The 27,888-nt window shown below is 45.0% G+C and overlaps 1 protein-coding gene across 3 annotated transcripts in view; it reads left to right on the top strand.

The window, feature by feature from the left end:
• LOC124615853 (cytochrome P450 6k1-like) overlaps positions 1-27,888 on the top strand; it is a 262,323-nt gene that overhangs the window by 226,911 nt on the left and 7,524 nt on the right. For all 3 annotated transcript variants that reach the window (XM_047144009.1, XM_047144010.1, XM_047144012.1), the window contains 3 exons: positions 6,038-6,228; positions 20,643-20,864; positions 26,789-27,040. In XM_047144009.1, the coding sequence (XP_046999965.1) occupies positions 6,038-6,228; positions 20,643-20,864; positions 26,789-27,040 (665 nt within the window). The remainder of the gene's footprint in view (positions 1-6,037; positions 6,229-20,642; positions 20,865-26,788; positions 27,041-27,888) is intronic.

A 27,888-nucleotide genomic window follows, 5' to 3' on the forward strand; every position in this document is an offset into this window, starting at 1 on the left:
CAGTGCTTTAACGCATTCTTATGCAATTATGCCGACTGTTATTTGGATGGTAAATCCTGTGAAGAGTTACTTATTGTGCTGCGAGAAGCTGGAGGTGTTCTGTTCCCTACGATTCTTTATTGTATGCACGATTTTCCAAGGGTAGTAGGGGATATTTATGTCACAGCAAGCAAGAGTGGGAAAGCGGGCGTAAGAGAAGTACGAATATGGTATGAACATTGCTTTCGCCCATAAGCAGGTCAGAATAACTTGTTTTTGCTTGATTCCTGGTCTGCGTATTAAATTCATACTCCTTTAGTGAAAACTATCCATCCCCGAAAAGTGTGTGATATTGCAGTTCATACCACCTGTACCACCTGGAACCATTGGACAAAATCAAGCCTCTCGATATGGTACAGACCTATAAAACATATTATCGCACTTTCTGCAGCTACGCCTTAACGGATAGCCAATTTCACGATAAGCTCCAGACTGTTTCGCATTCTGCTGCATGCCATCACATTCCATCAGTTCTCACTACACCAACACGATTTTATATGCATTCTTTAAGAGTGGATACCTAGCTGAAACTCCTGTACGGTGTGTAGCTCCCAAGATGTTCGCCTTCGATCTACATGATGCGAACCTTTGTGACCACTGAGTCGAGCCATTTTTTATTTGGTGTTCTGAATATTTCTTGAATGTCGACGATGTCCATTTCGTGAAGTGTAATACATGTATCCCATGGAAGATTGACCCCTGCGTCTCCTGGACACTCATTTTTTGTCGCCCTCCGGGTACACACGAGTCATTAGCAGCTAGTATTTTTCTTGTCATGATTGTTAACATAACGCTTTCAGATGTCTCTTACTAAAGATCGAACTTGCGATCTCGCCCTCAAGAGAAGGGGTTCCTTGTTAGATGATACACTGAAAGAACGCAAACGTACACTTACAACATTTGTAGAATTACAAAACATTTCCATAAAGTTCAGCTGATTACAATTTTTTTTAAATTCTGGAAGTTGCAGGTACAAAATGCAGAGAAGCTTATACACAATTTCTACTCAAACTAGACTGCAGTTGTAGGAGTCATAGGACATGAAACTCTACTAAAAGTCCGAAACAGGCCTTGGAAGGCCTAACGGTACCGACCGGTCGCCGTGTCATCCTCAGTTCACAGGCGTCACTGGATGCGGATTTGGAGGGGCATGTTGTCAGCACACCGCTCTCCTGGCCGTATGTCAGTTTCCGAGGCTCCTCAGTTTGCCTCACAAGGTCTGAGTGCACCCCGCTTACCAATAGCGCTCGGCAGACCGGATGGCCACCCGTCCAAGTGCTAGCCCAGCCCGACAGCGATTAACTTCGACGATCTGACGGTAACCGGTGGTAACACTGCGGCAAGGCCGTTAGCTCATAGGGCATGAAAGGAAGGCAGTAACTGAGAAATGAGCGTGACAGCATTGTTTCCAATCCTCAGTGTTATGCAGTGTGAACACTGATCAAGCAGTAAAAGAAGCCAGGATAGGGAATTAAAGTTCAGGAGAACAAATTAGAACTTTGTTGTTTGCCGATGATACTGGAGTTCTTTCAGAGATGGTAAAGGACTTGGAAAATGAGTGGAATGGAATGGCCAGAGTCTTGAAAAGAGGTTGTAACATGAATATCAACCAAAGTAAAATAAGGCAATAGAATATATGCGAATCAAATCAGGCGAAGCTGAGGGAATAAGTTTCGGAAACGAGACACTAAAAGTAGTAAATGGTTGGCAAAATAACTGGTGATAGCCAGAGTAGAGAGAATACAAAATTCAGACTTGCATCAGCAAGGAAAGAACTTCTACAAAACAGAAATTTGTTGACTCTGAATATAACTTTAAGTGTTAGGGAGTCTCATTTCAAAGTTTTTGTGTGGAGGGAAGCCTTGTACAGAAGTGAAACACGGACAAAAAACCATTCAGATGACAGGAGAACAGAAACTTCTGAAACGTTGTGCTACAGGAGAATGCTGAACATTAGATGGGTGTATATGAAATTACTGAAGAGGTTTTGTAAGTGTTTGGAGAGAAAAGAAATTTAAGGTACAACTTGACGAAAAGAATCGTAAATTTGGTAATGATGGGAACCGTGGGGTTTAACAATTGTAGAGGGAGACCAAGCTTTCACTATAGCAAGCACATAGTGCGACATAAACGGAAGTTGTTGGGAGTATTTCTACATCTGAAAGATGACATCTATTCAAATTTTGCACCCTTCGCATAAGAGTGGCGCTAGTAGCTCCACTATGAGCATGCAAATCAGGTTCACTCTAAATACACGCTGTAAAAGTCGTGAGCGTTAGTTACCTTCGAGACAGGACGTGGTGTTAGTCAAGAATGCCTTCAAGGCGACAAAGAGGCCATTATGGACACTTCACTGAGTTTTAACGAGGGCTACGAGAAACTGGATGTTGCTTCTGCGCTGTTACAGAAAGACTTGGCGGGATTGTAGCCACTGTACATGATTGGCGGCAGCAGTGGTCAAGAGGCTGTACGATGGAAAGAAGACCGGGCTTCAGACAACCACGTGGCACTACCGAGAGGGAAGGCCATCGTGTTCAGCGTGTGGCTCTGGCGCGTAGTACTGCGTCTGCAGCAGCAATCTGAGCAGCAGTTAGCGCAAAAGTTATACAGCGAACTGTTATAAATCGAACCTGGCGCCCTGGAGCTTGCATTCCACCGACACCAAACCACTGCCACTTGCGACTTCAGTGATGTCAAGCGAGAGCTCATTGGAGGGCAGGGTTTCTGATGAAAGCTGTTTCTGCCTCAGTGCCAGTGATGGCTGGGTGTTAGATAGAAGGAGGCCATTTGAGGGTCTGCAACCAAGCTGTCTGCGTTCTGGGCGCACTGGGTCTACACCTGGAATTATGGTCTCGGGTGCGATTTCGTATGCGTGGCCATCCCACGCAGTCTGACCCCCAATGTGTACGACAGTCTGGTGTATCGACCTGCTGTGCTGTCATTCATGAACAGCATTCCAGGGGGTGTTGTCCAACAGAATAACGCTGCGCCACATACGCTGCTGTAACCCAACATGCTCTGAAGGATGTCGACACTTTGCCTTGGCCTGCTAGAGCACTGGATATGTCTCCAGTGGACCACATATGGGATATCATCGGACGATAACTCCAGCGTCATCCACAAGCAGCAATAATCGACCCTATACTGGCCGACCAAGTGCAACAGGCATGGAATTCCATTTCACAAACTGACATCCGACACTCGTACAACACAGTACAAGCACGTTTGCATAACTGCTTTCGACATTCTGGCGGTTACACCGGCTATTAACGACTTATCTCGCGCTTACATGAATCTGTGATCTTGCAACATTAAACAATTAATGTATTACCTAGACAAATGTATTCCAGGAATTTCATTACATTATTTACACTACTGACTACTAAAATTGCTACACCAAGAAGAAATGCAGATGATAAACGGGTATTCATTGGGCAAATATATTATACTAGAACTGACATGTGCCGGCCGGTGTGGCCGTGCGATCTAGTCGCTTCAGTCTGGAACCGCGTGGCCGCTCCGGTCGCAGGTTCGAATCCTACCTCGGGCATGGATGTGTGTGATGTCTTTCGGTTAGTCAGGTTTAAGTAGCTCTAAGTTCTAGGGGACTGATGACCACAGATGTTAAGTCCCATAGTGCTCAGAGCCATTTGAACCATTTGAACTGACATGTAATTACATGTTCACGCAATTTGGGTGCATAGATCCTGAGAAATCAGTACCCGGAACAACCACCTCTAACCGTAATAACGGCCTTGATACGCCTGGGCATTGAGTCAAACAGAGCTTGGATGGCGTGTACAGGTATAACTGCCCATGCAGCTTCAATACGATACCACAGTTCATCAAGAGTAGTGACTGGCGTATTGTGACCAGCCAGTTGCTCAGCCACCATTGACCAGACGTTTTCAATTGGTGAGAGGTCTGGAGAATGTGCTGGCCAAGGCAGCAGTCGAACATTTTCTTTATCCAGAAAGGCCCGTACAGGACCTGCAACATGCAGTCGTGCATTATCCTGCTGAAATGTAAGGTTTCGCAGGGATTGAATGAAGGGAATGAAGGGTAGAGCCACGGGTCGTTACACATCTGAAATGTAACGTCCACTGTTCAAAGCGCCGTCAATGCGAACAAGAGGTGACCGAGACGTGTAACCAATGGCACCCCATACCATCACGCCGGGTGATACGCCAGTATGGCGATGACGAATACTCGCTTCCAATGTGAGTTCACCGCGATGTCGCCAAACACGGATGCGACCATCATGATGCTGTAAACAGTGTACCGTTTTGCCATTCGTGTACTCAGGTTCGTCGCTGAGTACACCATTGCAGGCGCTCATGTCTGTGATGCAGCGTCAAGGGTAACCGCAGCCAAGGTCTCCGAGCTGATAGTCCATGCTGCTGCAAACGTCGTCGAACTGTTCGTGCAGATGGTTGTTGTCTTGCAAACGTCCCCATCTGTTGACTCAGGGATCGAGACGTCGCTGCACGATCCGTTACAGCCATGCGGATAAGATGCCTGTCATCTCGACTGCTAGCGATACGAGGCCGTTGGGATCCAGCACGGCGTTCCGTATTACTCTCCTGAACCCACCGAATCCATATTCTGCTAACAGTCATTGGATCTCGACCAACCCGAGCAGCAATGTCGCGATACGACAAACCGCAATCGCGATAGGCTACAATCCGACCTTTATCATAGTCGGAAACGTGATGGTACGCATTTCTCCTCTTTACACGAGGCATCACAACAACGTTTCACCAGGCAACGCTGGTCAACTGCTGTTTGTGTATGAGAAATCAGTTGGAATCTTTCCTCATGTCAGCACGTTGTAGGTGTCGCCACCGGCGTCAACCTTGTGTGAAAGCTGTGAAAAGCTAATCATTTGCATATCTTCCTGTTGGTTAAATTTCGCCTCTGTAGCACGTCAACTTCGTGGTTTAGCAGTTTTAATTCCCAGTAGTGTATGTTTTGGTGTTGCCAATTTTTCCCTTCAGTGAAAATTGCAGTAATTACTCGGAGGTGAAGAGGCTTGCAGAGGACAGACTAGAGTGGTGGGTTGCATTAAACCAGTTTTTACACTAAATATCTCAGTAACAACGACAACAACAACAACAATAAAAACAACCTTTCGTCATTGATATGAATCATCTCAGAAAATACTATCCTTTTACACTCCTTAACACCGGTGCCCTTATACCAAACCATTAGATTTGCATCGGATTTGCCTGAATGATGTTTAGATTCCCGTTTCTTGTGCTTTCTGTGTTTGCATATGAGAAACTAGGTTATCGTAGGATCGACCAAATAATATTACAATATTTATCTTGCAAGAGCACGCAGTGTAGTTGCTATTTGAACACTGACGAGGACATTCTGCCTGCTGCTGGAAACTATACACACTACGGCAGCCCACTTTGTACAACGAGTCTCAAATGCGAGTTGGTGTTGCCACTATTCACTTCACAAAAATGGTTCAAATGGCTCTGAGCACTACGGGACCTAACATCTGAGGTCATCAGTCCCCTAGAACTTAGACCTACTTAAACCTGACTAACATCACACACATCCATGCCCGAGGCAAAATTCGAACCTGCGACCGTAGCAGTCGCGCGGTTCCGGACTGAAGCGCCGAGATCCGCTTGGGCACAGCGGCCGGCTTCGATTAACACATCTGCTGCAGGTAAAGATCACATTACGTTCCCTCTCTGTATTATCGAGCTTCTATACCAGGGTACGTAGTCATGATTTGGCAAATTCATTTCAACTTTGTTGCCTGGGGTTCTTCCAGTTGCCGTAGTCGTCATTTAACCTGAGTAAGAGAAGTCGTGAGCGCCATATGTCTGTGAATTGTGTACTCTTCGTTCAGTGTGTTATGGTATTTTAACTGTTTGTGTACTGTACTTTATGAGGCGGAGGTTGGGGACCAACCTAGCATTTGCTAAATGGAAATAGAAAACTGAAATACATTCAGGCTGGTCGGTCTACCTTTGTGCAGGCTACGCAGCAACGCAACAAAGATATCGCATTATTTCCGCAAGATGGTGAGGGACACGGTGGCGTACAGGGAGGAGAACAACGTAACGAGGAACGACTTCATGCAGTTGCTGATCCAGCTCAAGAACAAGGGGTGTGTGGACAGTGACAAGCCGGGGGTGCAGAAGGAGGACGATGAAGACAGCACATGGAGTGAGTAGCCACGTCTGTTCCTGTTAATGTTTTTGTCAGTGACAAATTGAATTTTACCGAATTCAGTACCACGTTATTGACACATGAAGCGCACTGTATTAAAAAAGATTTTGATAGCGTAATGTCAACACTTACTTGTGCCGTCCGAAACAACTGTAATACTCCTGGGGATCGATGTACACTGTCTGATCAAAAGTGTCTGAACACCAGTTAGTGGACATTAATATGGGACGTTGTGACCTTCCCACCATATTTGTTTCTGTATGAAATTTAGGCCAACTTTACCTGCCAATCTATAAAATTCTGCGTATTACCAAAACTATGTACCCACAAACTGTTATCCGACTTAAACTCGTGTACTAATCTTTGCCTAAACAGGACCTAATTAGAAACGATCTGAAGTTAATCTGAATGCAACTCGTCTTTATATTAAATGCGCAATTGAATAAAACAATTATCTGGCCCTAATAAAAATTTCCACTTACCTTGCGTCTTGACAACATTATTGCAGATTCATCGAAAGCACAAAGTCCGCAGCTCGTGGACTAGGGGCTAGCGTTGCTGTCTCTGGATCACAGGGTCCCAGGTTCGATTCCCGGGCGAATTGGGGATCTTATTTGCCCGGGGACTGGGAGTTTGTGTTGTCCTCATCATTCCATCATCATTCGTGAATGTGGCTAGACTGAACTGTGTACGGAATGGGAATTTGTACGAGCGCTGATGCCGCGCAGTTGAGCGCCCCACAAACCAACCATCATCACCGAAAGAACAACAGCAAACAGCAGCCAGGCAGCGGATAAGTTAGATTTCTATTACTTAATAAAATTTCCAAACTATATTCAAACTATTGTATACACTTAGTGAAATGTGGTAATCCGTAATGATAAAAAGTGTGTAAAAGTGTGTGTGTGTGTGGGGGGGGAGTAACTATTCCTATGAAATGATATTCCAAGACAAGGATTTTAGAATGAAGTATGCATACAAAAAGACAGTAAAACTTCGCGTGAACTTCACACACAACATCGGTCTGAACAATACTACGCTTAACAATGATTTAAAAAGGGTACAATGTTAACGGAGAGTTTCTATAAAAACCAAGCGGCTTAATCAGATAATACGTTAATGCATGACTCAGGGAAATGGGGTGGTGAGCAAGTGAACAAAGCTAACTACCTGCCAATAATAATTTCTACAAATTAGGTCCGCAGTCCTGCAGTCTTACCTCAAACTTCTTCTCTTCAATAAAAGTTACATTATTCAAAACTTATATTCTTTTCACCTTTGAATGTACGTAGGTTGGAACTTAAATAGTGGCAACACTGCTGTGGAGATACTAGGCAATGTAATCTACTATTGTCGCTGATAGCACACGTTGTTGACACACCTACCTTACCTCCGAGCAAATAGACTCGCCCGTCCCACGTCACCGGCGTGCGCACAGTCGAGGGAAACACAGTCACTCGTGAGTGAGCGGTCTAACGTAACGGTATTACTATGTTTTCGAAACAGGAACAACGGAGTTGGATCAAGATTGAATATGCCAGATGTCGTACAGCACGACAGTGTCATCAAGGTCTTCAAGAGGCATTGCCGTACAGAACAGTGGCACTTTGGGAAAAAAACCTTCAACGAAGGTCGGCAAACTGTGGCACACATGTATCGGGCAGGCCGTCCCAACGTCTCTGAACAAGAAGTGCATGCTGCTGCCGCGTAAGTGGACAGTGATCGACGCCATACGATTCGTGAGCTCGCCCACGAAAACAGACTGTGCTTCGCATCCTGAAGGAACGCCTGGGCATGCGAAAAATTTCATCACGATGGATTCCGCATGACTTGACGGAAATGCAGAAATGGACGCATTACGATGCTGCTCAGACGCACTTGGAGCGCTATGAGCGCGAAGGAGAGGTTTTCTTACACGGTATCGTAACACTGGATGAGACATGGGCGACATCGTCCCAGCGTCCCAACGAATGGCGTCATTACGGGTCGCCACGAAAGTCAAAGTGCCTCAGAGCCTCGGTTTGGTGAAAGTCATGGTGATTCTCGTGTACGACTGTGATGGCGTTATCCTAACGCATTACGTTCCTCCACGGCAGACCGTTAATGCACAGTATTACTGCTCGTTTTTGGAGCATCACCTGCGGCCAGCTTTCCGAAAAACGCGGCGACACTTTCTGCGCAACCGACCCATCATTTTGCACTACAGTGCGCGGGCGCTTACAGCGCAAGCTGTGGCTGCTCTGTTCAGTCGATGGGACTGGGAAGTACTGTACCGTCCGCCATACTCCACGGACTTAAGTCCTTGTGACTTTGATTTGATTCCGAAGACGAAGGAACGAACATCTTCGTGGCATTCGCTTCAGAACTGTTCCAGAGATTCAACAAGCAGTAGCCTGCTCCATTCGCACCATCAACAGAACAGGCTCTGCTAACGGTATACAACGCCTTCCACATAGCTGGCAACGGGTTCTATACAACGCTGGTGACTACTCTGAAGGACAGTAACAGGTGAAAACATATAACTCTTTTGTATCGGTTGTGAATAAATAATTGCCATTATTTAAGTTCCAGCCCTCATATACTGGGTGATTAAAAAGTCAGTATAAATTTGAAAACTGAATAAATCACGAAATAATGTAGATAGAGAGGTACAAATTGGCACACATGCTTGGAATGACATGGGGATTTATTAGAATCAAAAAAATACAAAAGTTGAAAAAATTTCCGACAGATGGAGCTTCATCTGATCAGAATAGCAATAATTAGCATAACAAAGTAAGACAAAGCAAAGATGATGTTCTTTACAGGAAATGTTCAATATGTCCACCATCATTCCTCAACAATAGCTGTAGTCGAGGAATAATGTTGTGAACAGCAATGTAAAGCATGTCCGGAGTTATGGTGAGGCATTGGCGTCGGATGTTGTTGTCTTTCAGTATCCCTAGAGATATCGGCGATCACGATACAACTGCGACTTCAGGTAACCCCAAAGCCAATAATCGCACGGACTGAGATCTGGGGACCTGGGAGGCGGCTGAGCTCACGATCGTCACCAAACGACGCTCGCAAGAGATCTTTCACGCGTCTAGCAATATGGGGTGAAGCACCATCCTGCATAAATATCGTACGTTCCAGCAGGTGTTTATCAGCCAGGCTGGGGATGATGCGATTCTGTAACATGTCGGAGTACCTCTCACCCGTCACGGTAGCAGTTACAAAACCAGCATCACGCATTTCTTCGAAGAAAAAAGGCCCGATAACGATAAATGTGGTAAATCCAACCCATACCGTGACTTTCTCGTCGTGCAACGGAGTTTCCACGACAGTTCTGGGATTTTCGGTAGCCCAAATTCTGCAGTTGTGGGCGTTGATAGATCCTCGGAGCGTGAAATGAGCTTCGTCGGTCCACAACACGTTACTCAACCAATCGTCATCTTCCGCCATCTTTTGAAACGCCCACACCGCAAGTGCCCTCCGCTTCACTAAATCGCCAGGTAACAGTTTATGATGCCAATGATTTTGTACGGATAACATCGGAGGGTACGCCTCAGTGCCAACCAAACAGTAGTGTATGGAATGCCGGTGCGACGTGCGACTGCACGAGCGCTGACTTCCCCGTGCATAGACGAACCCGCTACAGTCTCCACTTCTTCCTGAACTGTCTCAGCAGCATTACGCCTTGTGCTCGGTCGGCCACTACGGGGTCTATCGTCTAAACAACCCGTGGCTTCGAACTTCGAAATCATTCTCGCCACAGCTGCATTTGTCAACGGACCTTTACCCGTTCGAATCCCCTTCCCATGGCGATAGGACCGTAACGCTGAACTAGCACATTCCCCATTCTGATAATACAGCTTCACTAAAAGCGCCTTTTCAAGTAACGTCAACATGCTGCGACTGCTGACGCATCTGATTCTCTCTCTCATTACATCTCCTTTTATACACGATTGTAATGCGCGGACTCTGAAGTCATTGCTTAAGGCTGGATGAGTGAGTCTGTACTCATGCAAGTACAGTACCATCATGACTCGAACACAGATCCCAGAAATGAGACAGACAAGCCCAGTGGCCCCGAGCGGGTCATCAAAGTCCAATGGAGAAAACATGGAGCCCAGCTCAGAAGTCGAACCTGCCTCAATGCCAGATTCGGTGGAGATACAGTAACGCGAATACGAGCCCAAGAACTGCAATGGACAAGCAACTGGTGATGTGATAGGTGATGCCCGGAGCTCGACTGGAGATGATTAGCTGATTATCCAACCTGCTGGAGACAAGGTCTAGACAGCATGTGGTGACTGGTGTGCCAGATTCTAGCCTTTGTTGGCTGGGGTGGATGCGAGTTGCATCAGAAGGCAGGATGCTGTTATGACGCAGCATGGGCATTAGAAATGGTCATGGTGACTGGTGTGCATGACATGGCCTGCTGATGGCTTTGCTGAGGGTGGCCTGGGTATCTGTGGTGGATGCTGTCTGGGCAGCTGTGCCACATGGCTGGGTGAGATGGCGCTTAGTTGCACATTGCTTTACGATGACAGCTGCTGCTTACATCATTCGTGGCTCCAGTTGCAGGCCCTGCCTGGCCGGTGTCAGAGGAAGCATTGTCCATTGACAGGTCTTTCACTGGATCAAAGAAATGAATGGCAGCTGGAGCGGTCAGGATGAAGGCCAGCTTGACTCGATCAATTCAGACTATGGTTGGCTCACCATTGAACTCGACATTGAGTATTCTCCTGCCACAAGGATGACACTGTGAGGATTCAAGTAGAGTGGCTGTTGTTGTACTGCATCAGTGTACAACATGATGTATGGAGACCACTGTAGATTGGTGTGTACAATCACTTTGTCAGCGCTGTACCAAGATGGTGTGTGTGGTTAGAGGCTGGCCATGTGGGTGTGTAGTCATTCTGTCAGTGGTGCGACCAAGTTGTCAAGAGGCAGTGTTACTTCCTCCCGAAATCACCAGCTATGGCAAGAGGTTGTCTGTAGAAGAGATTGGTAGGGGAAGCCCTGATCTCTTCCTTTGGTGTCACTCACAGTCTGAGAACTACTACTGGAAGTGCTTCAGTCTAGGTGTTATCGTGGTATGTTAGGAAGAATTTCAGCGTCTTGTGGAGGTGCTTGACAACGCTGTTAGGTAGCAGGTGGCATCTAGTAGTTCTGTGCAACTTCAAACTGTGGTGTTACATATCGACACCACCCCACAGGCTTCCAGTTGGCAACGGAATAGCAAGTTTCCTTCTGATGCCAATAGAGGTTGAGCACGTCCTGGCAGATCCAGTGGTGTGCCTGCTCAGCCACACCTGCAGTGGCTCTGGACTATGAGTGCCCTCTGCTGCCACAATGTGGGACGGCTGGTGCCAGTCACTCAGCTACTTGCGCTTAGAGCCTCGCCACTATGACACCATCATTCATGTTTAGAACAGCGAGCCTCATTCTGGTTGCTATTGTATGAACCTGGACTCTAATTCTTGCTGCATTATTTGTCATAAGCCTTCGTTCACTTCGAGAAATACAAGTTAAGTAAATATTCTGTTTACTGTGATTAACTTTTTCACTAATTACACCTCCTCCCGTACAGGTTTCCTACGACAACAGTTGCTGCACCACTCTGTAGCCAGCCTGTCCTTACCATCGTTTACAAAGTCATACGCAACACATCCCACACATATGGGCGACTTGTGTCAACAGTGTGCAGTGTGCAGTCAAACATTACCAGATCCAGGCAGCATTCAAAAGGCCAATCATCATGAACGCCGAAGGGCGTGATTATGGGCGTTTTATGTATGTCTTCAGCCACCCCAGGAATCCGCGTGAGTGCCTTCATTCAATAGATTTTGCTGAACGTAACTGAGCCTGCCAAGGAGTGGCAAAAATCCTGCATGTGCAGTACTGGACATTGGTTTGGTGCCGTTCATGCATTTAAGGCATGATAGTCCTCACGTAGGTACCACAAATCGTCTTTCTTGGGGACTTTGTGCAAGGCAGAGGACCAGGAGCTGCTTGGTGGTCGAATGATGACCTGTCGCAGAATGCCCTCAAACTCGGCCTTTGCTGCAGTTGGTCTATAGTGTGCGAGTTGATGTGGAGGCCTTGAGGTGGGTGAACCAGGTGTGGTTATGATGTGGTGGACCATCAAAGGGTTGATGTTCCTTGGTGCACCAGGTGGGCGAGTAAGCTCTTGCAATTTCCTTTTTATTTAGGATACCAGTTTCCACTCATCTTCAGACTCTCCACCATGAATGACAAAAATCATCCAGTACATGTATGTAACAGCGAACCAATATTTGTGCCTGGTTTCCATTGAAGACTTCACAAGCAATATCACACATTGCCTAAATAAAATGCTATAAAACAGCTGTTGCAATATTACTTTTACAATTCATCGACCAGCTGGAATACCACACTCAATAATTGCAAGATAGACTTGTGTTTATTTGTCCAGAATGTCTGCATATGGTCCAGGGCACTTGACAGTTTTTGTTGTAAAGAAAGTGGCCTGCTGCCACTGTCACACTATTTTCCGACTTATTGAGTCAATCAGCTGGGTGTTTGTATCAGGTAGAAGCTTGTAATGCCTGAGGTAATCTGCACACAGGACTCGCTTTTTGAGGTCAGCAACAATGAATGTCCATGCAAATGTGTGGTATAGTTCAAGGTCCAAAGTCTGGAGATGTGTATCTTATGTTTTTGTGGTGAAACTATTTGCAGCTATAAGAGACAGTGTGTCAGCAGTACCCCAGCACAGCTTGTAGGAATAATGACAGATCAGAACCTGTGTCAACAATGTACTTGACACTGCCAGCCCGTTCTGCCATGAAGAGGCACATTCGTATAGCAGTGTAGCCAGGTTGGTCTGGGCTCAGTTGCAGCTAATGTCTGGGTGCACATAGGACAGATGTCACTTTGTGCCATTGTTGACAAAGTGGATATGGTACCAGCAAAACCAGTTTGGTAGCTGCTCTAATGTTGGCAGAGCACTTCTAGAACGCTTGTGCAGCATTGCCAGTTGCATGAGTTGGGTCGCCGGTGGCTGTATCTGCTGCTGCCATAGTGTCTGGTGCTCTCTGTCCATGAGTGTTCCAACTTATCGACTTGCAAGTTTAATGCTGCCATCGCAGTGGCCAAGGTGGGAGGTGCAGAAGGCATGTGTCACCGTGGAGTGACTATTGCTGTGGCCAGTTTGTCATTGGGCACGATCGCCAGCACATATGCGCCTGATCGGCTGAGTGTGCAATGGTGTCTGGATGCGTTTGTGTCTGTGCTGCAATGACTACCTGCACAAATGGTTCAAATGGCTCTGAGCACTATGGGACTCAACTTCTGAGGTCATTAGTCCCCTAGAACTTAGAGCTACTTAAACCTAACTAACCTAAGGACATCACAAACATCCATGCCCGAGGCAGGATTCGAACCTGCGACCGTAGCGGTCACGCGGTTCCAGACTGCAGCGCCTTTAACCGCACGGCCACTTCGGCCGGCGACTACCTGCACATGAGAAGGGTGTCTGCGCACAAAAATAACGTGCTACAGAGAGTCCAGAACCATATTGGACTCTGTGAGGCTCTGCAGATGGTGCAGGAACTGACATGGCCTCCTGTCACTTCATTCCTCTTGGCACAGCAACTGAAGCATGCATTGTTGCTCTGATGATGAGATCCTCCAGATAATTCCTTCTTCAGCCTTTTGCATGTGGACTGTGTTAGCGGGCAGTTTGGTAAGTCTGCCTCATAACATGTCCAAATTTTGCTGGATCGCAGGTGATGTTACTGCTCAGGAAAACCGCCTCATGGGCCAAAAAGGTGGCAGCGTAACAAACACTCAACCTGTACTTGTCGCGACTCCAGCACTACTAGGAAGTATCAGTATAGTGGCACCTTGTATGCAGCAGTTTCATTGAACTGGCTCCAGGTGGACAGAGTTCCCGCATACAGGATGTGTCAGGAACTCGCTCTCCAGCCTCTGATTCCTCACTAGCAGATCTTCTATTGTCTTTTGGAGTTCCTCCAAGATCGACACCTTCTTTACAATAAAGTTCTCATGCAAGGGGGGAAAATAAATACCAAAAATAATATAAAACACAAAAGATAACACTAGGAAGTTCGCGTTGAAGAACACAAAAAAGATAAATATTCGTACAAAAGAAAAAAACTCGATGGTTTGTCCACTATCCAGGCACTATTCGTCCAAGAGGTCGTAAGTGTTAATCCACTCACGATTTCGGAACACTCACACCAATGAATGTTCGTCACTGCATGTTAAACTTGACCCACAAGGTCCACGGCTACCAGATCAGACTGCGCCACATGTGTCTGTACGGTACCGCTGCCAAGGTTGAGCTGCTTTGTTTTCTTCGCTCCCGTGGACGCCACACCTTTGCCACAATTATGCCTTACGGTAAATCTACGGGCCGGCGTATGCTGGGTGGGCTGGCTGTAACTGTACTTCTGCCGCCCATGCATTTCTGCGGTATGGCTGCCACAGAAGTAATAAATACGTATTTTTGGTTTGAAATAGATAATACGACTACTTAAAATGTAGATAGCAACCTTGACTGTTTATCACCGAAACTTTTCGGCAATGTGGGCAGATAATTATAGTTTGGGCTCATTCTACAATTGAAAGTAAAAGAGAAATCTAACGCTTTTACGTTTACAATCGAATGTAGGAAGAAAATATTAATGAAGATAGTTTGCTTGCCGATATAATCTTGTTTAACCAGAAGAAATAAAAATGAAAAAAGTAAAGTTAGAACAATTTGTCTTATCATATTCAGAAAAGGTTTATTAATGAAATAACCACTAACAGAAATATATTATTTGGTACGGAAACCTCAGAATTTTTCTCGTTTTTATAGCAAAATCAAATTCATTCAAATATGCGTAATAGTTTTACAGAAAGAATAATGAAATGCGTAATTTTCAGGCAAAGTGGATTTAGTTTTCTTTTTCTTTTTTTTTTTTTTTTTAATTTCGATCTGGTTAGGTAGAGATAACTAAGGTCAGAGAGGTTCGCTGCTGTGGAAGTCCAATAACAAGAGCGCAACAGTTTAAAATATTGTTATCAGCAGAAGCAGTATTATTGCTGGTGCAGGTGATTCACATAATGTCACGAGATAACGTACGCGGACGAGTAATGTGAGAACTAGCCAGCAATACTTAGTAAATCCTCTCCAGCATTTAGCTCTCTTATTGCATTTCTATAATATACACTATGTGATCAAAAGTATCCGGATATCTGGCTGAAAATGACTTACAAGTTTGTGGCGCCCTCCATCGGTAATGCTGGAATTCAATATGGTGTTGGCCCACCCTTAGCCTTGATGACAGCTTCCACTCTCACAGGCATACGTTCAACCAGGTGCTGCACTGACGAGAGATATCGATGTCGGTCGGCGAGGCATGGCACGAAGTCAGAGTTCCAAACCATCCCAAAGGCGTTCTACAGGATTCAGGTTAGGACTGTGTGCAGGCCAGTCCATAGCAGGGATGTAATTGTCGTGTAACCACTCCGTAACAGGCTGTGCATTATGAACAGGTGCTCGATCGTGTTGAAAGATGCAATCGCCATCCCCGAATTGCTCTTCGACAGTGGAAAGGAAGAAGGTGCTTAAAACATCAATATATGCCTGTACTGTAATAATAGTGCCACGCAAAACAACAAAGGGTGCAAGCCCCCTCCATGAAAACCACCATCACAACATAACACCACCGCCTCCTAATTTTACTGTTAGCACTACACACGCTGGCACATGACGTTCACCGGGCATTCGCAATACCGACACCGTGCCATCGGATCGCCACATTGTGTACTGTGATTCGTCACTCCACACAACGTTTTTCCACTGTTCAATCATCCAATGTTTACGATCCTGACACCAAGCGAGGCGTCGTCTGGCATTTACCGGCGTGATGTGTGGCTTATGAGCAGCCGCTCGACCATGAAATCCAAGTTTTCTCACCTCGCCCCCCCAACTGTCATAGTACTTGCAGTGGATCCTGACGCAGTTTGGAATTCCTGTGTGATAGTCTGGATAGATGTCTGCCTAATACACATTACGACCCTCTTCAACTGGCGGCGGTCTCTGTCAGTCAACAGACGAGGTCGGCCTGTACAGTTTTGTGCTGTACGTGTCCCTTCACGTTTCCACTTCACTATCACATGGGAAACTGTGGACCTAGGAGTGTGGAAATCTCTCCTACGGATACTTTTGATCATACAGTGTATAAGTTAAGTATCACAGTGATAATGTGCATTTGCACATTATCACAACCACATTAGCATTTGCCATATGTCACGAAGGTTAGGTCGTGTGTGATGTTGGGCAAATGCACCAAGTTAAAATAAAATAATCAGTAGAGAAGCCAACAACCACCTCCTCCGTACTTCATTGGAAATGAAATGAGCGTTGGCCGTCATTGGCTGGGAGATCCCTTACGGGGCAGGTCCGGCCGCCTTGGTGCAGGTCTACATTCGACGCAACATTGGGCGACCTGCGTGCCGGATGGGGATGAAATGATGATGAAGACAACACAGCACCCAGCCAGGAATCGAACCCGGGCCCGTAGGACGGCAATCCGTCACACTGACCACTCAGCTATCAGGGCGGACCATATTCCATTGCTGGCGCTCCATATAGTAGCCTTCCATCGGATTGCCACAGGGCACAGTGTGATTCATCACGCCATTGTCCACTGGCGTCGCTCTTTGGACCACCTGTAGCGACTCACTATATATATGTGTGAATTATGAGGAAATGGTCGACCATTGCACTTCACTCTTTTCAGCTCCCTGTGCATAGCCATTGTCCTAGCTGAGCTGTTGGTGGCGCTTTTGCACGCCTAAATTACTGTTTCAATTGATTCCGTGTAATTTAACAACAACAAATAATTTTAACCACCTTTCTCAAAGCTTGACGGTCCCTTTCCGCCAGTACATGAGGTCTGCGTGGTCTTTGTTTGGCTGTGGTGGTTCCTTCGCGTTTCCATATCACAACCACATCACCAACAGTTGACCCTGGGCAGATTTAGAGGGTTGTAATGCCCCTGACAGATATCTTATTTATGTGTCATCCAATGACTAGCCCCATTCGAAGTCTCTGAGCTCTCCTAATCAATCCATTCTGCTATTACTGCATCTCTACTCACAGCACAATACTCTCAGACTCCTTTTATGCTGGTGGATCCGTCTCTCGTGACGTCTAGTGGTCAGGTACGCATTATATAGAGCAGTGTGGATAGTTCCCATCAGATTGTGTAGACAGTGTGTATCAGAAATACGTTTCAAATTTTGTGGACAGGTTCCTCAGAGCAGAAAAAGAAGATAAGTCAATATCAGAACAGTTTAGAACGTTCTGAAGTCAGAAACTCACAGCAAATGTTCAAAATGCACTAAGATGGTATGCTTGCTTTTACACATGTATGCAGTTCCACAATACTTGTGAGCGGTTTAATACCTTTGGAATACAGTTGATGCAACAACCCAAGCAGCATTGTATGAGCAACACGTAGAATGGAACTGTGGGCGGATGCCTATCAAGTCCATACGTTCTCCAGCATATCTTACAGGAGATACAACTGATGATACCTGCCATGGCAGATGAACAGGTAGGCGAGGATCAGTTTCTTGGCTTTCACGTTTCCCTGACCTCAGTCCTTTGGGTCATTATCGCTGAGGGCACTAAAACAATTGACTTATGCAGCAGACATTCCGTTCCTTCCTACAGACTAAGTTGAACCGCTCCCTGTAACCGACCTTTAGAGCTGCAGCAGACACTGTGGTTGTTCACCGCATCACCATATTTTTAAATAACAGCACTTATATTGATGGATATCCATACTATTCTAACAGCTACAGACTAAAAAATGTTTTTTTTTTTAATTCTGGTATTTGATCATCGACTGTAATAGATAATGATCAGTTTCAATCGATCATGACCGTCTTTGAACTGTGTGCTCAAATATACCGATACAAAAATGTATTAGATAGTTCTGTTAAAATCTTATCAACAATTAATATAATGTTCCAACAACGGTCAGTGAGATATCATACATGAAGTGTTATGTAAGGAATGTGTAGACATGCTCTCAGAGATCTGAAGAGGGTATCATCGACTCAACTTGTGGTTCATTACACTCTTGAATCAAATACCGAAATAATGAACATTTTGAACGGCTCTCAATTCCAGGGAGGACACTATAAAAACATGAAACACTGCAGCTAATATCTGAGGAACATATTAAAGTACATTTCGCTAAATACTTTACATTACATGTAGTTCGTTTAAATATATAATTTTATGTGTTTTGACTCTAATACTGTTCACCTGGTTTAACTGAAACAAGGTAAGAATGTCACACTGCAATGGACATTACGTACCACTGAACCATGTCCACCACCCTCCTTATCAAATATGTTCAATGCGGTACCACTGACCTCCCACAAACCATTACTCATCAACCTATCCCATATCACTGAAAGAATATGGACGACAACAATATTACCTGAGATTGAGAATGCTGTTTTTCTCACGCACTGAGATGACAAAAGTCATTAGATACTTCCCAATACTGTGTCGGATCTCGTTTTGGCTGGCACAGTGCAGCAATTCGACGTGGCATGGTCAACAAGTCTTTGGAAGTCCGCTGCAGAAATACTGAGCCATGCAACATCTATAGCTATCATTAATTGAGAAAATATTGTCAGTGTACGGGTCCACCCCATTAGCTGAATGGTCAGCGCGTTGGTTTGCCACACACTGGGGCCCGGGTTCGATTCCCGGCTGGGGATGAGATTTTCTCCCCTCAGGGACTGGGCGTTGTGCTGTCCTCATCATCATTTCATCCCCATTGTCGACGCGCAGGTCGTCCATTGTGGCGTCGCACTGAATAAGACCTGCACTTTGTGGCCGAACTTCCCAACTGGGAAGTCCCTGCCACTGACACCATACGCTCATTTCCATTTCCATACCAGTGTACAATTTTGTGAACGAGCTGAGCTCTCGATTATGTTCCATAGTAGTTCGGTGGGATTCAGGTGCGTGCGATCTTGGAGACCAAATCATTTGCCCGAATTGTCCAGAACGTTTTTCATTACCAGTCGCGAATAACCTAATTGAACAGGTGAAAATGGTCTCCAAGTACCATTTCCAGTCAATGATAGGTTCACTTGGACCAGAGGCCGCAGTCCATTCCATGTAAACAAAGCCCACAACATTATGGAGTCACCACCAGCTTGCACACTGCCGTGTTATCAACATGAGTCCACGTCTTGGTGGGGTCTGCGCCACACTCGAACCCTACCATCAGCTCTTACCAACTGAAATCGGGATTCATCTGACCAGGTCACGGTTCTCCAATCGTCTAGGATCCAACTGATATGGCCACGAGCGCAGGACAGGTGCTGCAGGCCATGTCATGCTCTTAGCAAAGGCACTCGCGTCGGTCGTCAGCCCGCATCGCCAGATTTCAACGCCTATCCTAACGGATACTTTTGGCGCACGTCCCACATTGATTTCAGTGACAATTTCACACAGTGTTGCTTGTCTGTTAGCACTGATAACTCTATGCAAACGCCGCTGCTCTTGGTCCTTAACCGAAGGCCTACGGCCACAGCGTTGTCCTTGCTGAGAGCTAATGCCCGAAATTTTTTATTCTCGACGCACTCTTGACATTGTGGATCTCGGAATACTGAATTTTCAGAAATGAATTGTCTTATGCATCTAGTTCCATCTACCATTCCGCTGTCAAAGTCTGTTAATTCCCATCGTGCGGCCATTACCATTTCGGAAACTCTCACATGAAGCACCTGAGTACAAATGACAGCCGGCCGGGTGGCCGATCGGTTTTTGGCGCTACAGTCTGGAACCGCGCGACCGCTACGGTCGCAGGTTCGAATCCTGCCTCGGGCATGGATGTGTGTGGTGTCCTTAGGCTAGTTAGGTTTAAGTACTTCTAAGTTATAGGGGACTGATGACCACAGAAGTTAAGTCCCATAGTGCTCAAAGCCATTTGAACCATTTTGAACAAATGACAGGTCCGCCAATGCACTGCCGTTTCATACCTTGCGTACACGATATTGCTACCATCTGTATATGTGCATAGCGCTATCTCATGACTTTTGTCACCTCAGTGTATTATCTTGGTCATAGAGAGTTTTATGAAAGTAGTGCTTTCTGTGGATATGAGTCACTATCGTTTGGTACTTATTTATCTCTAAAAATTCGACACTTGTACAGTATCATGTACCAAAAAAAATACAGCTTTCAGCAGTGATCCGTGTAACGTATTTGTTGATAGTTTCAGAAAATTGTGTATGGAAACAAATTTCTGTCTTAAAATATTATTGCGTAACAGATTTTGGTGGGTACTCCGATCAATCATGGAGAAAATATAAGAGCCAGCTATCTTTTCCAGAGTTGTCAATTGATGACGTCGCTGCCCAGGCGTTTGTCTTCTTCGTAGCGGGCTTCGAGACCTCATCAACCACGATAAGCTTCGCTCTTCACGAGCTGGCTCACCACAGTGACATCCAGAAACGTCTCCAGGAGGAGATCGACTCAGTTCTGAAGCAAAGTGATGGACAAATCACCTACGATGTGATCAACAGCATGCACTACCTCGATAAAGTAGTCTCAGGTATGTATGAAAATATAGTTTCGTGCCCTGATATTTTATTCACAATTTAGACTGACATTCAAGTTTGTGAAGAAACCCTACTTTAAATTCGAAGTCAGTGAAAGAATTGTGTTTATTGTTTCCAACTCTAATGGAAAGAAAAAGGTCGTTGTAAATATTATTCATCTCACAGACAAAATTAAAAGAGGAAATAAAGAGGGAAAAATCCAACAAGTACGAATCGAACTTAATCATAAATGTTTGGTTCCTATTGTCTTTGAAGAATAGTGCAAAACTGTCTTCAAATTACGTGTTATTTACCAAAACTTCTTTCCATTTCAACTTGAAAGAAATAATTTATTGTGCAGTTTTTTAGTTTTTTAATAATTCCTCAGGAATTTGTTTCAATAATGGCGTTCCAACTTTAATTCGCGTTCATGTATTTAGATATCTTGTTACAACTTCGCCAGACATGGTTCGTGTACCATATTTTGCCACACAGAGCATGATGTTCACATTTCCTATGGCAGTCATCATCTCTTTGTCTAAAACAGTTTCTGTCAACAGAAAAGTGCTCATTCTCTCCAGGAAGAGCCTATCAAATCAGTATACCTCTACATTGTCTAGTTATGTAATACTCAAGCCACAAATGAAGTATCCCAAGAAGCTGACAAATTACTTTTCTACGTTTTCAACATTTTCCTCGATCCTATGACGAAATGACCTTGTTCATCTGACCTATATTTGTCTGCATCTTGATTTACGAAGCCCGTTCCTTTAGACATATCGTAGAATAAATCAGCAGACCTTTAGCTTCGTCACCGGCCGGAGTGGCCGAGCGGTTCTAGACGCTACAGTTTGGAACCGCCGACCGCTACGGTCGCAGGTTCGAATCCTGCCTCGGGCATGGATGTGTGTGATGTCCTTAGGTTAGTTAGGTTTAAGTAGTTCTAAGTTCTACGGGACTGATGACCTCAGAAGTTAAGTCCCATAGTGCTCAGAGCCATTTGAACCTTTAGCTTCTTTTTGATGATGGATATGGGTTGTAGGAGCCCGCCAGTTGCAGCACCCTACTTGAGAGTAGGACAGACAAACGGAGGTGAGGTGGTGGAATCCTGTGGAGTGCTAGGGTGCTATGAGATATCATTCAGTTAACAATTTTTTACTGGCAAGAGTTTTATATTCACACTGTCTACAATCCGGCGGCCGTGTTGCATGAAGGCACAGAGTAGCACATCAACACCCGGTGAGCAATATGCAGTTGCAGGCCCCGGCGTTGTCGGAGGTTCAGTGCTGTGGCTCTGTCGTAGGAGCGCCCTGTGGCCGTCGCCCCAATACTGCCTGGCGTGGCTGTCAGAGATTCAGTGCTCTTGTTGAGTGAACTGCACTTATGGACAGCCCCAGAAATTTGCATACCCCTGTTGTCGGCTGTCGAGGTGACATGTAGGTGGAAGACCCAAAAGTCAGCCTGAGAGGCGGTTCCAGTATACAGCCAATTAGGGGCTGCATACACTGCACAGAAGTGACGGATGAGGCACAGTGCTCTCAAATTGAACAACTTGCAGACAGGTAGACTGATTCTTCATCCACAGAAGATCGACCCGGCCATCTTCAGTCAGTCACCATTGCGACCGGTAGGAGCGCAGCTCAGAGTCGAAGTTCCATACACAGCCGGATGGCTGCGAACTTGCATCAGTGAACCCCAAGGCGGCGCCGGCTGGAGTCAGTTCGTTGATTCATCACGGCACCTTGCAACTAGTAGAAAGGATCTTCCTTCGGTATCCGTGATACAAATGGAACGACCTACTCTGAGAGTGAGAGGAAGGAAGGCGAGGATTTTATAGCAGTCAATCACGTGATTCCCTCTGTATGGGTGATCGAACGTGCTCCCGATTTCTGAGCCAGTCAGCACTCTTGATTGGCCTAATGTTTAACTTCAGGGCGTCAGACCGATTCTTCATGCGAAGTTTTCAGGATAAATACGTTCTTACGTCATCCCTAGACGGATTCACTACACGTAGCCCCATTACGGAAGAGCACTGCGCCTGGTGTGCTCTGTTGTCTATCAGGGGAAAGTCCCCATCGCCTGTGTCGTGGTGTAACGTCCGTTTTTAACAGTGACGTGTAAGGAAGGGATCTCCAGGCGTACGTATCTGCTATTTCTTCTACGCAAGTACACGTATTATTAATACTCTTCCGTTCAGGTTTGGAAGTTTTGTCTCTTGAATTCTTTTGTTGTAACATAGTTCGCATCCTTTTATTTGTTGTTGTTTTCATTACTGTGAGAGGTCCATGAAGCATCTCACCTCACTATTCATCACATTTGCCTGCGATAGTAATATATTCTCACCACATGACTCGTATTCTGTAACCAATGTACAGTATGACAATTGCCGAGACTACAGGTTTATGCACTGCTTCATAATTAAACTTGCTCAGCTTCAATGCCAACCATTTTAATATATGAGAAGGCTCTTTCAACCCCAGTAGCCACTTAAGGGAAGCAAGATCAGTAACTGCCTTAAATGTTTGTTCACATAAATAACAGCAAAACTAGGAAACGGCATAAATAACAGCTAGCATTTATTTTTCAAAGGCCTAATACTCGCTTTCTATCTTGTTCAGTTGTCTCGATGAATAAGCTACTGGATGTTCCCTGTTACCCAACATTTGGCTCAAGACATTACTATATGCCATATTGCTCACATCACAGGACGGTGTGAACTCTTGCTCGAAGCTAGGAAATACAAACACATGACTAAATGCCAAAGTATGTTTAAATTTCTCAAACGCATTTGACATTCTGCTGACTTCTCGAATTTCACTTATTTTGTTAATAGACAATTCAAGGGCTTGACAATTTCTGTAAAATCCCCTGTGAACTTCCTATAATAAAAATGACTGTAACCGTTTTGTATCCTGTGGCGGTACAAAATCACGAACCATTGATATTAGCTCTGATTAGAGATTAGATTAGATTCAGTTTTCGTTCCATAGGCCCAAAAATTGAGATGATTCTCGTGGGTGTGGAACATGTCAGAAAATATTGCATAAAAACATAAAACATTTGAATACATACTACCCTAATCATTTATCAGGAGATTGTCGAAATAGGTGAATACAATGTGGTAATCTGGAACAGCTAATATTTACAGAATTAACACGCTGTTAGAATGAAACACTGTTATGCACTATTCATAAATTTATCATACACAATATACCTAATCTTGACTGATGTGACCAACTGCTGTCAAAACTGAAATCCAACCGATATTTTTACTTAAGATGGCTTAACAGTCTCCGTTAAGATATTCATCTATGGAGCAGAAGGAGTTGCCTATCAGAAAGTCTTTCAAACTCTGTTTAAACGGTGCTTTATCTGAAACCAAGTTTTTAATGGTTGCTGGCAATTTATTGAAAACGTGTGTTCCTGAATTTTATGGAACATAGGCTTATTTTTAGACATCAGCCAAAAGGTACCATTTTCTTGTTTCACCTGCAAGTGAGTATAAGGCCGGGGGAAAGAGAGAGAGAGAGTTAATAACATGTATATGTAACAAATGAAATAATTATTGAGGACAGGGGATTAAATTGAAAATGGCTCTTCGTAGTTCATTATCACTCATGAACAGTGGTTTGGAATTCTTAATGTAATGCTCTAATCCTTCCTAAATGAAAGAAAGCAAATAGCATTTAAACACTCAGTCATTAATTTGTCACGCACGTTTTCGTTGCAAGTTGAAATGCATATAACGATTTGTAGCTACAAAATATTTTAGAAACTACATCTAACAACAATAGAATGTGGTCATTTGAAAGTAAATTTTTGAGGTTTGGCGTTCTGCCAGTGCATGAAGCAAGAGTGTAAAAAATAATTTGAAATAGGTAAACAGCCGCAAGTAATAATGATGTCACTACTTTGTCAATTGCTAAGTTTATTTTGACGGTGAGTGAGGGGCAAAATAATACTCACAAGTAATTTCATTTAAGTCATACCACATTTCAAGGTTTCATCCCTCAGCCTGAACTCCTGAAATTTCTGCTGAAGTTCGAATAGGATCACAGTGCAATTTTCACTCACACATTGTAATTTTAGGGCGACCTTGTTGTAAAACCATAGTAAACACACTATTTCTTGTTATATAGACATTTTTGACTGCTTATGTATTTCAATTTTTTTAAGTGGTGTTTTGAATTTCATCATTTTATTCAATTCTTGACATTATGTGGCACTGCACAGTTGTCTAGGTAATACTAATGTATTCATTACTCATGTCAGAACCGTAGAAAAATCGATACATATTCTTGACACGAAATTCATTCTACACTCCTGGAAATGGAAAAAAGAACACATTGACGCCGGTGTGTCAGACCCACCATACTTGCTCCGGACACTGCGAGAGGGCTGTACAAGCAATGATCACACGCACGGCACAGCGGACACACCAGGAACCGCGGTGTTGGCCGTCGAATGGCGCTAGCTGCGCAGCATTTGTGCACCGCCGCCGTCGGTGTAAGCCAGTTTGCAGTGGCATATGGAGCTCCATCGCAGTCTTTAACACTGGTAGCATGCCGCGACAGCGTGGACGTGAACCGTATGTGCAGTTGACGGACTTTGAGCGAGGGCGTATAGTGGGCATGCGGGAGGCCGGGTGGACGTACCGCCGAATTGCTCAACACGTGGGGCGTGAGGTCTCCACAGTACATCGATGTTGTCGCCAGTGGTCGGCGGAAGGTGCACGTGCCCGTCGACCTGGGACCGGACCGCAGTGACGCACGGATGCACGCCAAGACCGTAGGATCCTACGCAGTGCCGTAGGGGACCGCACCGCCACTTCCCAGCAAATTAGGGACACTGTTGCTCCTGGGGTATCGGCGAGGACCATTCGCAACCGTCTCCATGAAGCTGGGCTACGGTCCCGCACACCGTTAGGCCGTCTTCCGCTCACGCCCCAACATCGTGCAGCCCGCCTCCAGTGGTGTCGCGACAGGCGTGAATGGAGGGACGAATGGAGACGTGTCGTCTTCAGCGATGAGAGTCGCTTCTGCCTTGGTGCCAATGATGGTCGTATGCGTGTTTGGCGCCGTGCAGGTGAGCGCCACAATCAGGACTGCATACGACCGAGGCACACAGGGCCAACACCCGGCATCATGGTGTGGGGAGCGATCTCCTGCACTGGCCGTACACCACTGGTGATCGTCGAGGGGACACTGAATAGTGCACGGTACATCCAAACCGTCATCGAACCCATCGTTCTACCATTCCTAGACCGGCAAGGGAACTTGCTGTTCCAACAGGACAATGCACGTCCGCATGTATCCCGTGCCACCCAACGTGCTCTAGAAGGTGTAAGTCAACTACCCTGGCCAGCAAGATCTCCGGATCTGTCCCCCATTGAGCATGTTTGGGACTGGATGAAGCGTCGTCTCACGCGGTCTGCACGTCAAGCACGAACGCTGGTTCAACTGAGGCGCCAGGTGGAAATGGCATGGCAAGCCGTTCCACAGGACTACATCCAGCATCTCTACGATCGTCTCCATGGGAGAATAGCAGCCTGCATTGCTGCGAAAGGTGGATATACACTGTACTAGTGCCGACATTGTGCATGCTCTGTTGCCTGTGTCTATGTGCCTGTGGTTCTGTCAGTGTGATCATGTGATGTATCTGACCCCAGGAATGTGTCAATAAAGTTTCCCCTTCCTGGGACAATGAATTCACGGTGTTCTTATTTCAATTTCCAGGAGTGTATATTATGAACTACATAAGTTAGATTCAAGCAAATTCACAGATGATATTTCATTGGGCATCTCTATAGAACTCTTCCACAAAATCGAACAGCCTACTTAAAAACACAGGAATATGCTTTACAATGATAGTACAATATGAAATGAGAAAAGTACTTAATTGATTATTGAAAAAAATTGTTTCACTGTTCATGTTACAGAGACGCTGAGAAAATATCCACCAGTTGTTATACTCAACAGGGAATGCAATACTGAGTACAAGATCCCTGGTACTGATATCGTTCTGGAGAAAGGTACTAAGATCTTGATACCTGCGTATGGTCTCCACCATGACTCAGAGTACTTTCCAGACCCAGAACGCTTCGACCCCGAGAGGTTCTCTGAGGAGCAGAAGGCCCAGAGACACCCCTACGTTTACTTGCCGTTTGGAGAAGGACCACGCATCTGCATAGGTGAGTCAGAGAACTGTTGCACATGTCGTCGTATCTCGTTTTCTTTCTTGAAACCACCTCACCACTATTTTTTTATTCCTTTCAACTTTGACCTCTTTCAGTAGTATCACACATACTAACAAAAAATGCTTCTGCAAAGTTAAGCTTGGACGTACTGTATGTACAAGGAGGAAATGTCGAGGATATGGAACATTTCATAAAAACACAACTGTGTAATGCATTTTAGAATAGATATAATACCCTTATATTTCTCTACACAGACACTTAAAAAAGTGGAATAAGAGACAAAAATACATGTTCAGTTACAATTTCTTCCAAATCATATCACAGTCACTTAAATGTATACATACTAATGTGCTCAGGACAATTCGTAATGTACTGGAATCAAGGATAGTACAAAAAACTGTTTATGTTGTTTATACAGAGTACATAACATACAGAAATAAGGTATTAGATATAATTAACATTATATGATTCACATAAAGAGTTTACCACAAATATTTCCCGACCCACTAACATTATCGTTATTCTGTTTTCGCCCAAATTATTTCTGAGAAATTTCTCACAGACCAATAGCCATAATTACAGAGACGTCGGTATAAACTTCACTTTTTTTAAATGGAGCTATGGTGATGTGTTCTCCCAATATGGTAATCCTCTAGGAGACAATGGGGCTATACCCTTGTAGGTTCGGAGTAATTGTAATATTTAAAACTTACGATTTGACCATTTTTAACAAGAAACTGAGCTTCCTATTACTGCTACACAAGCAAGTTTACATAATTTCTCTACCTTCTTTCAGCTTATTGTTAAGCGCCATTGGTAAAAAGCTCTAGCCTTCTCCATAC

Source organism: Schistocerca americana, chromosome 5 (assembly GCF_021461395.2).
Source record: "Schistocerca americana isolate TAMUIC-IGC-003095 chromosome 5, iqSchAmer2.1, whole genome shotgun sequence".
NCBI classification, from domain to species: Eukaryota; Metazoa; Arthropoda; class Insecta; order Orthoptera; family Acrididae; genus Schistocerca; species Schistocerca americana.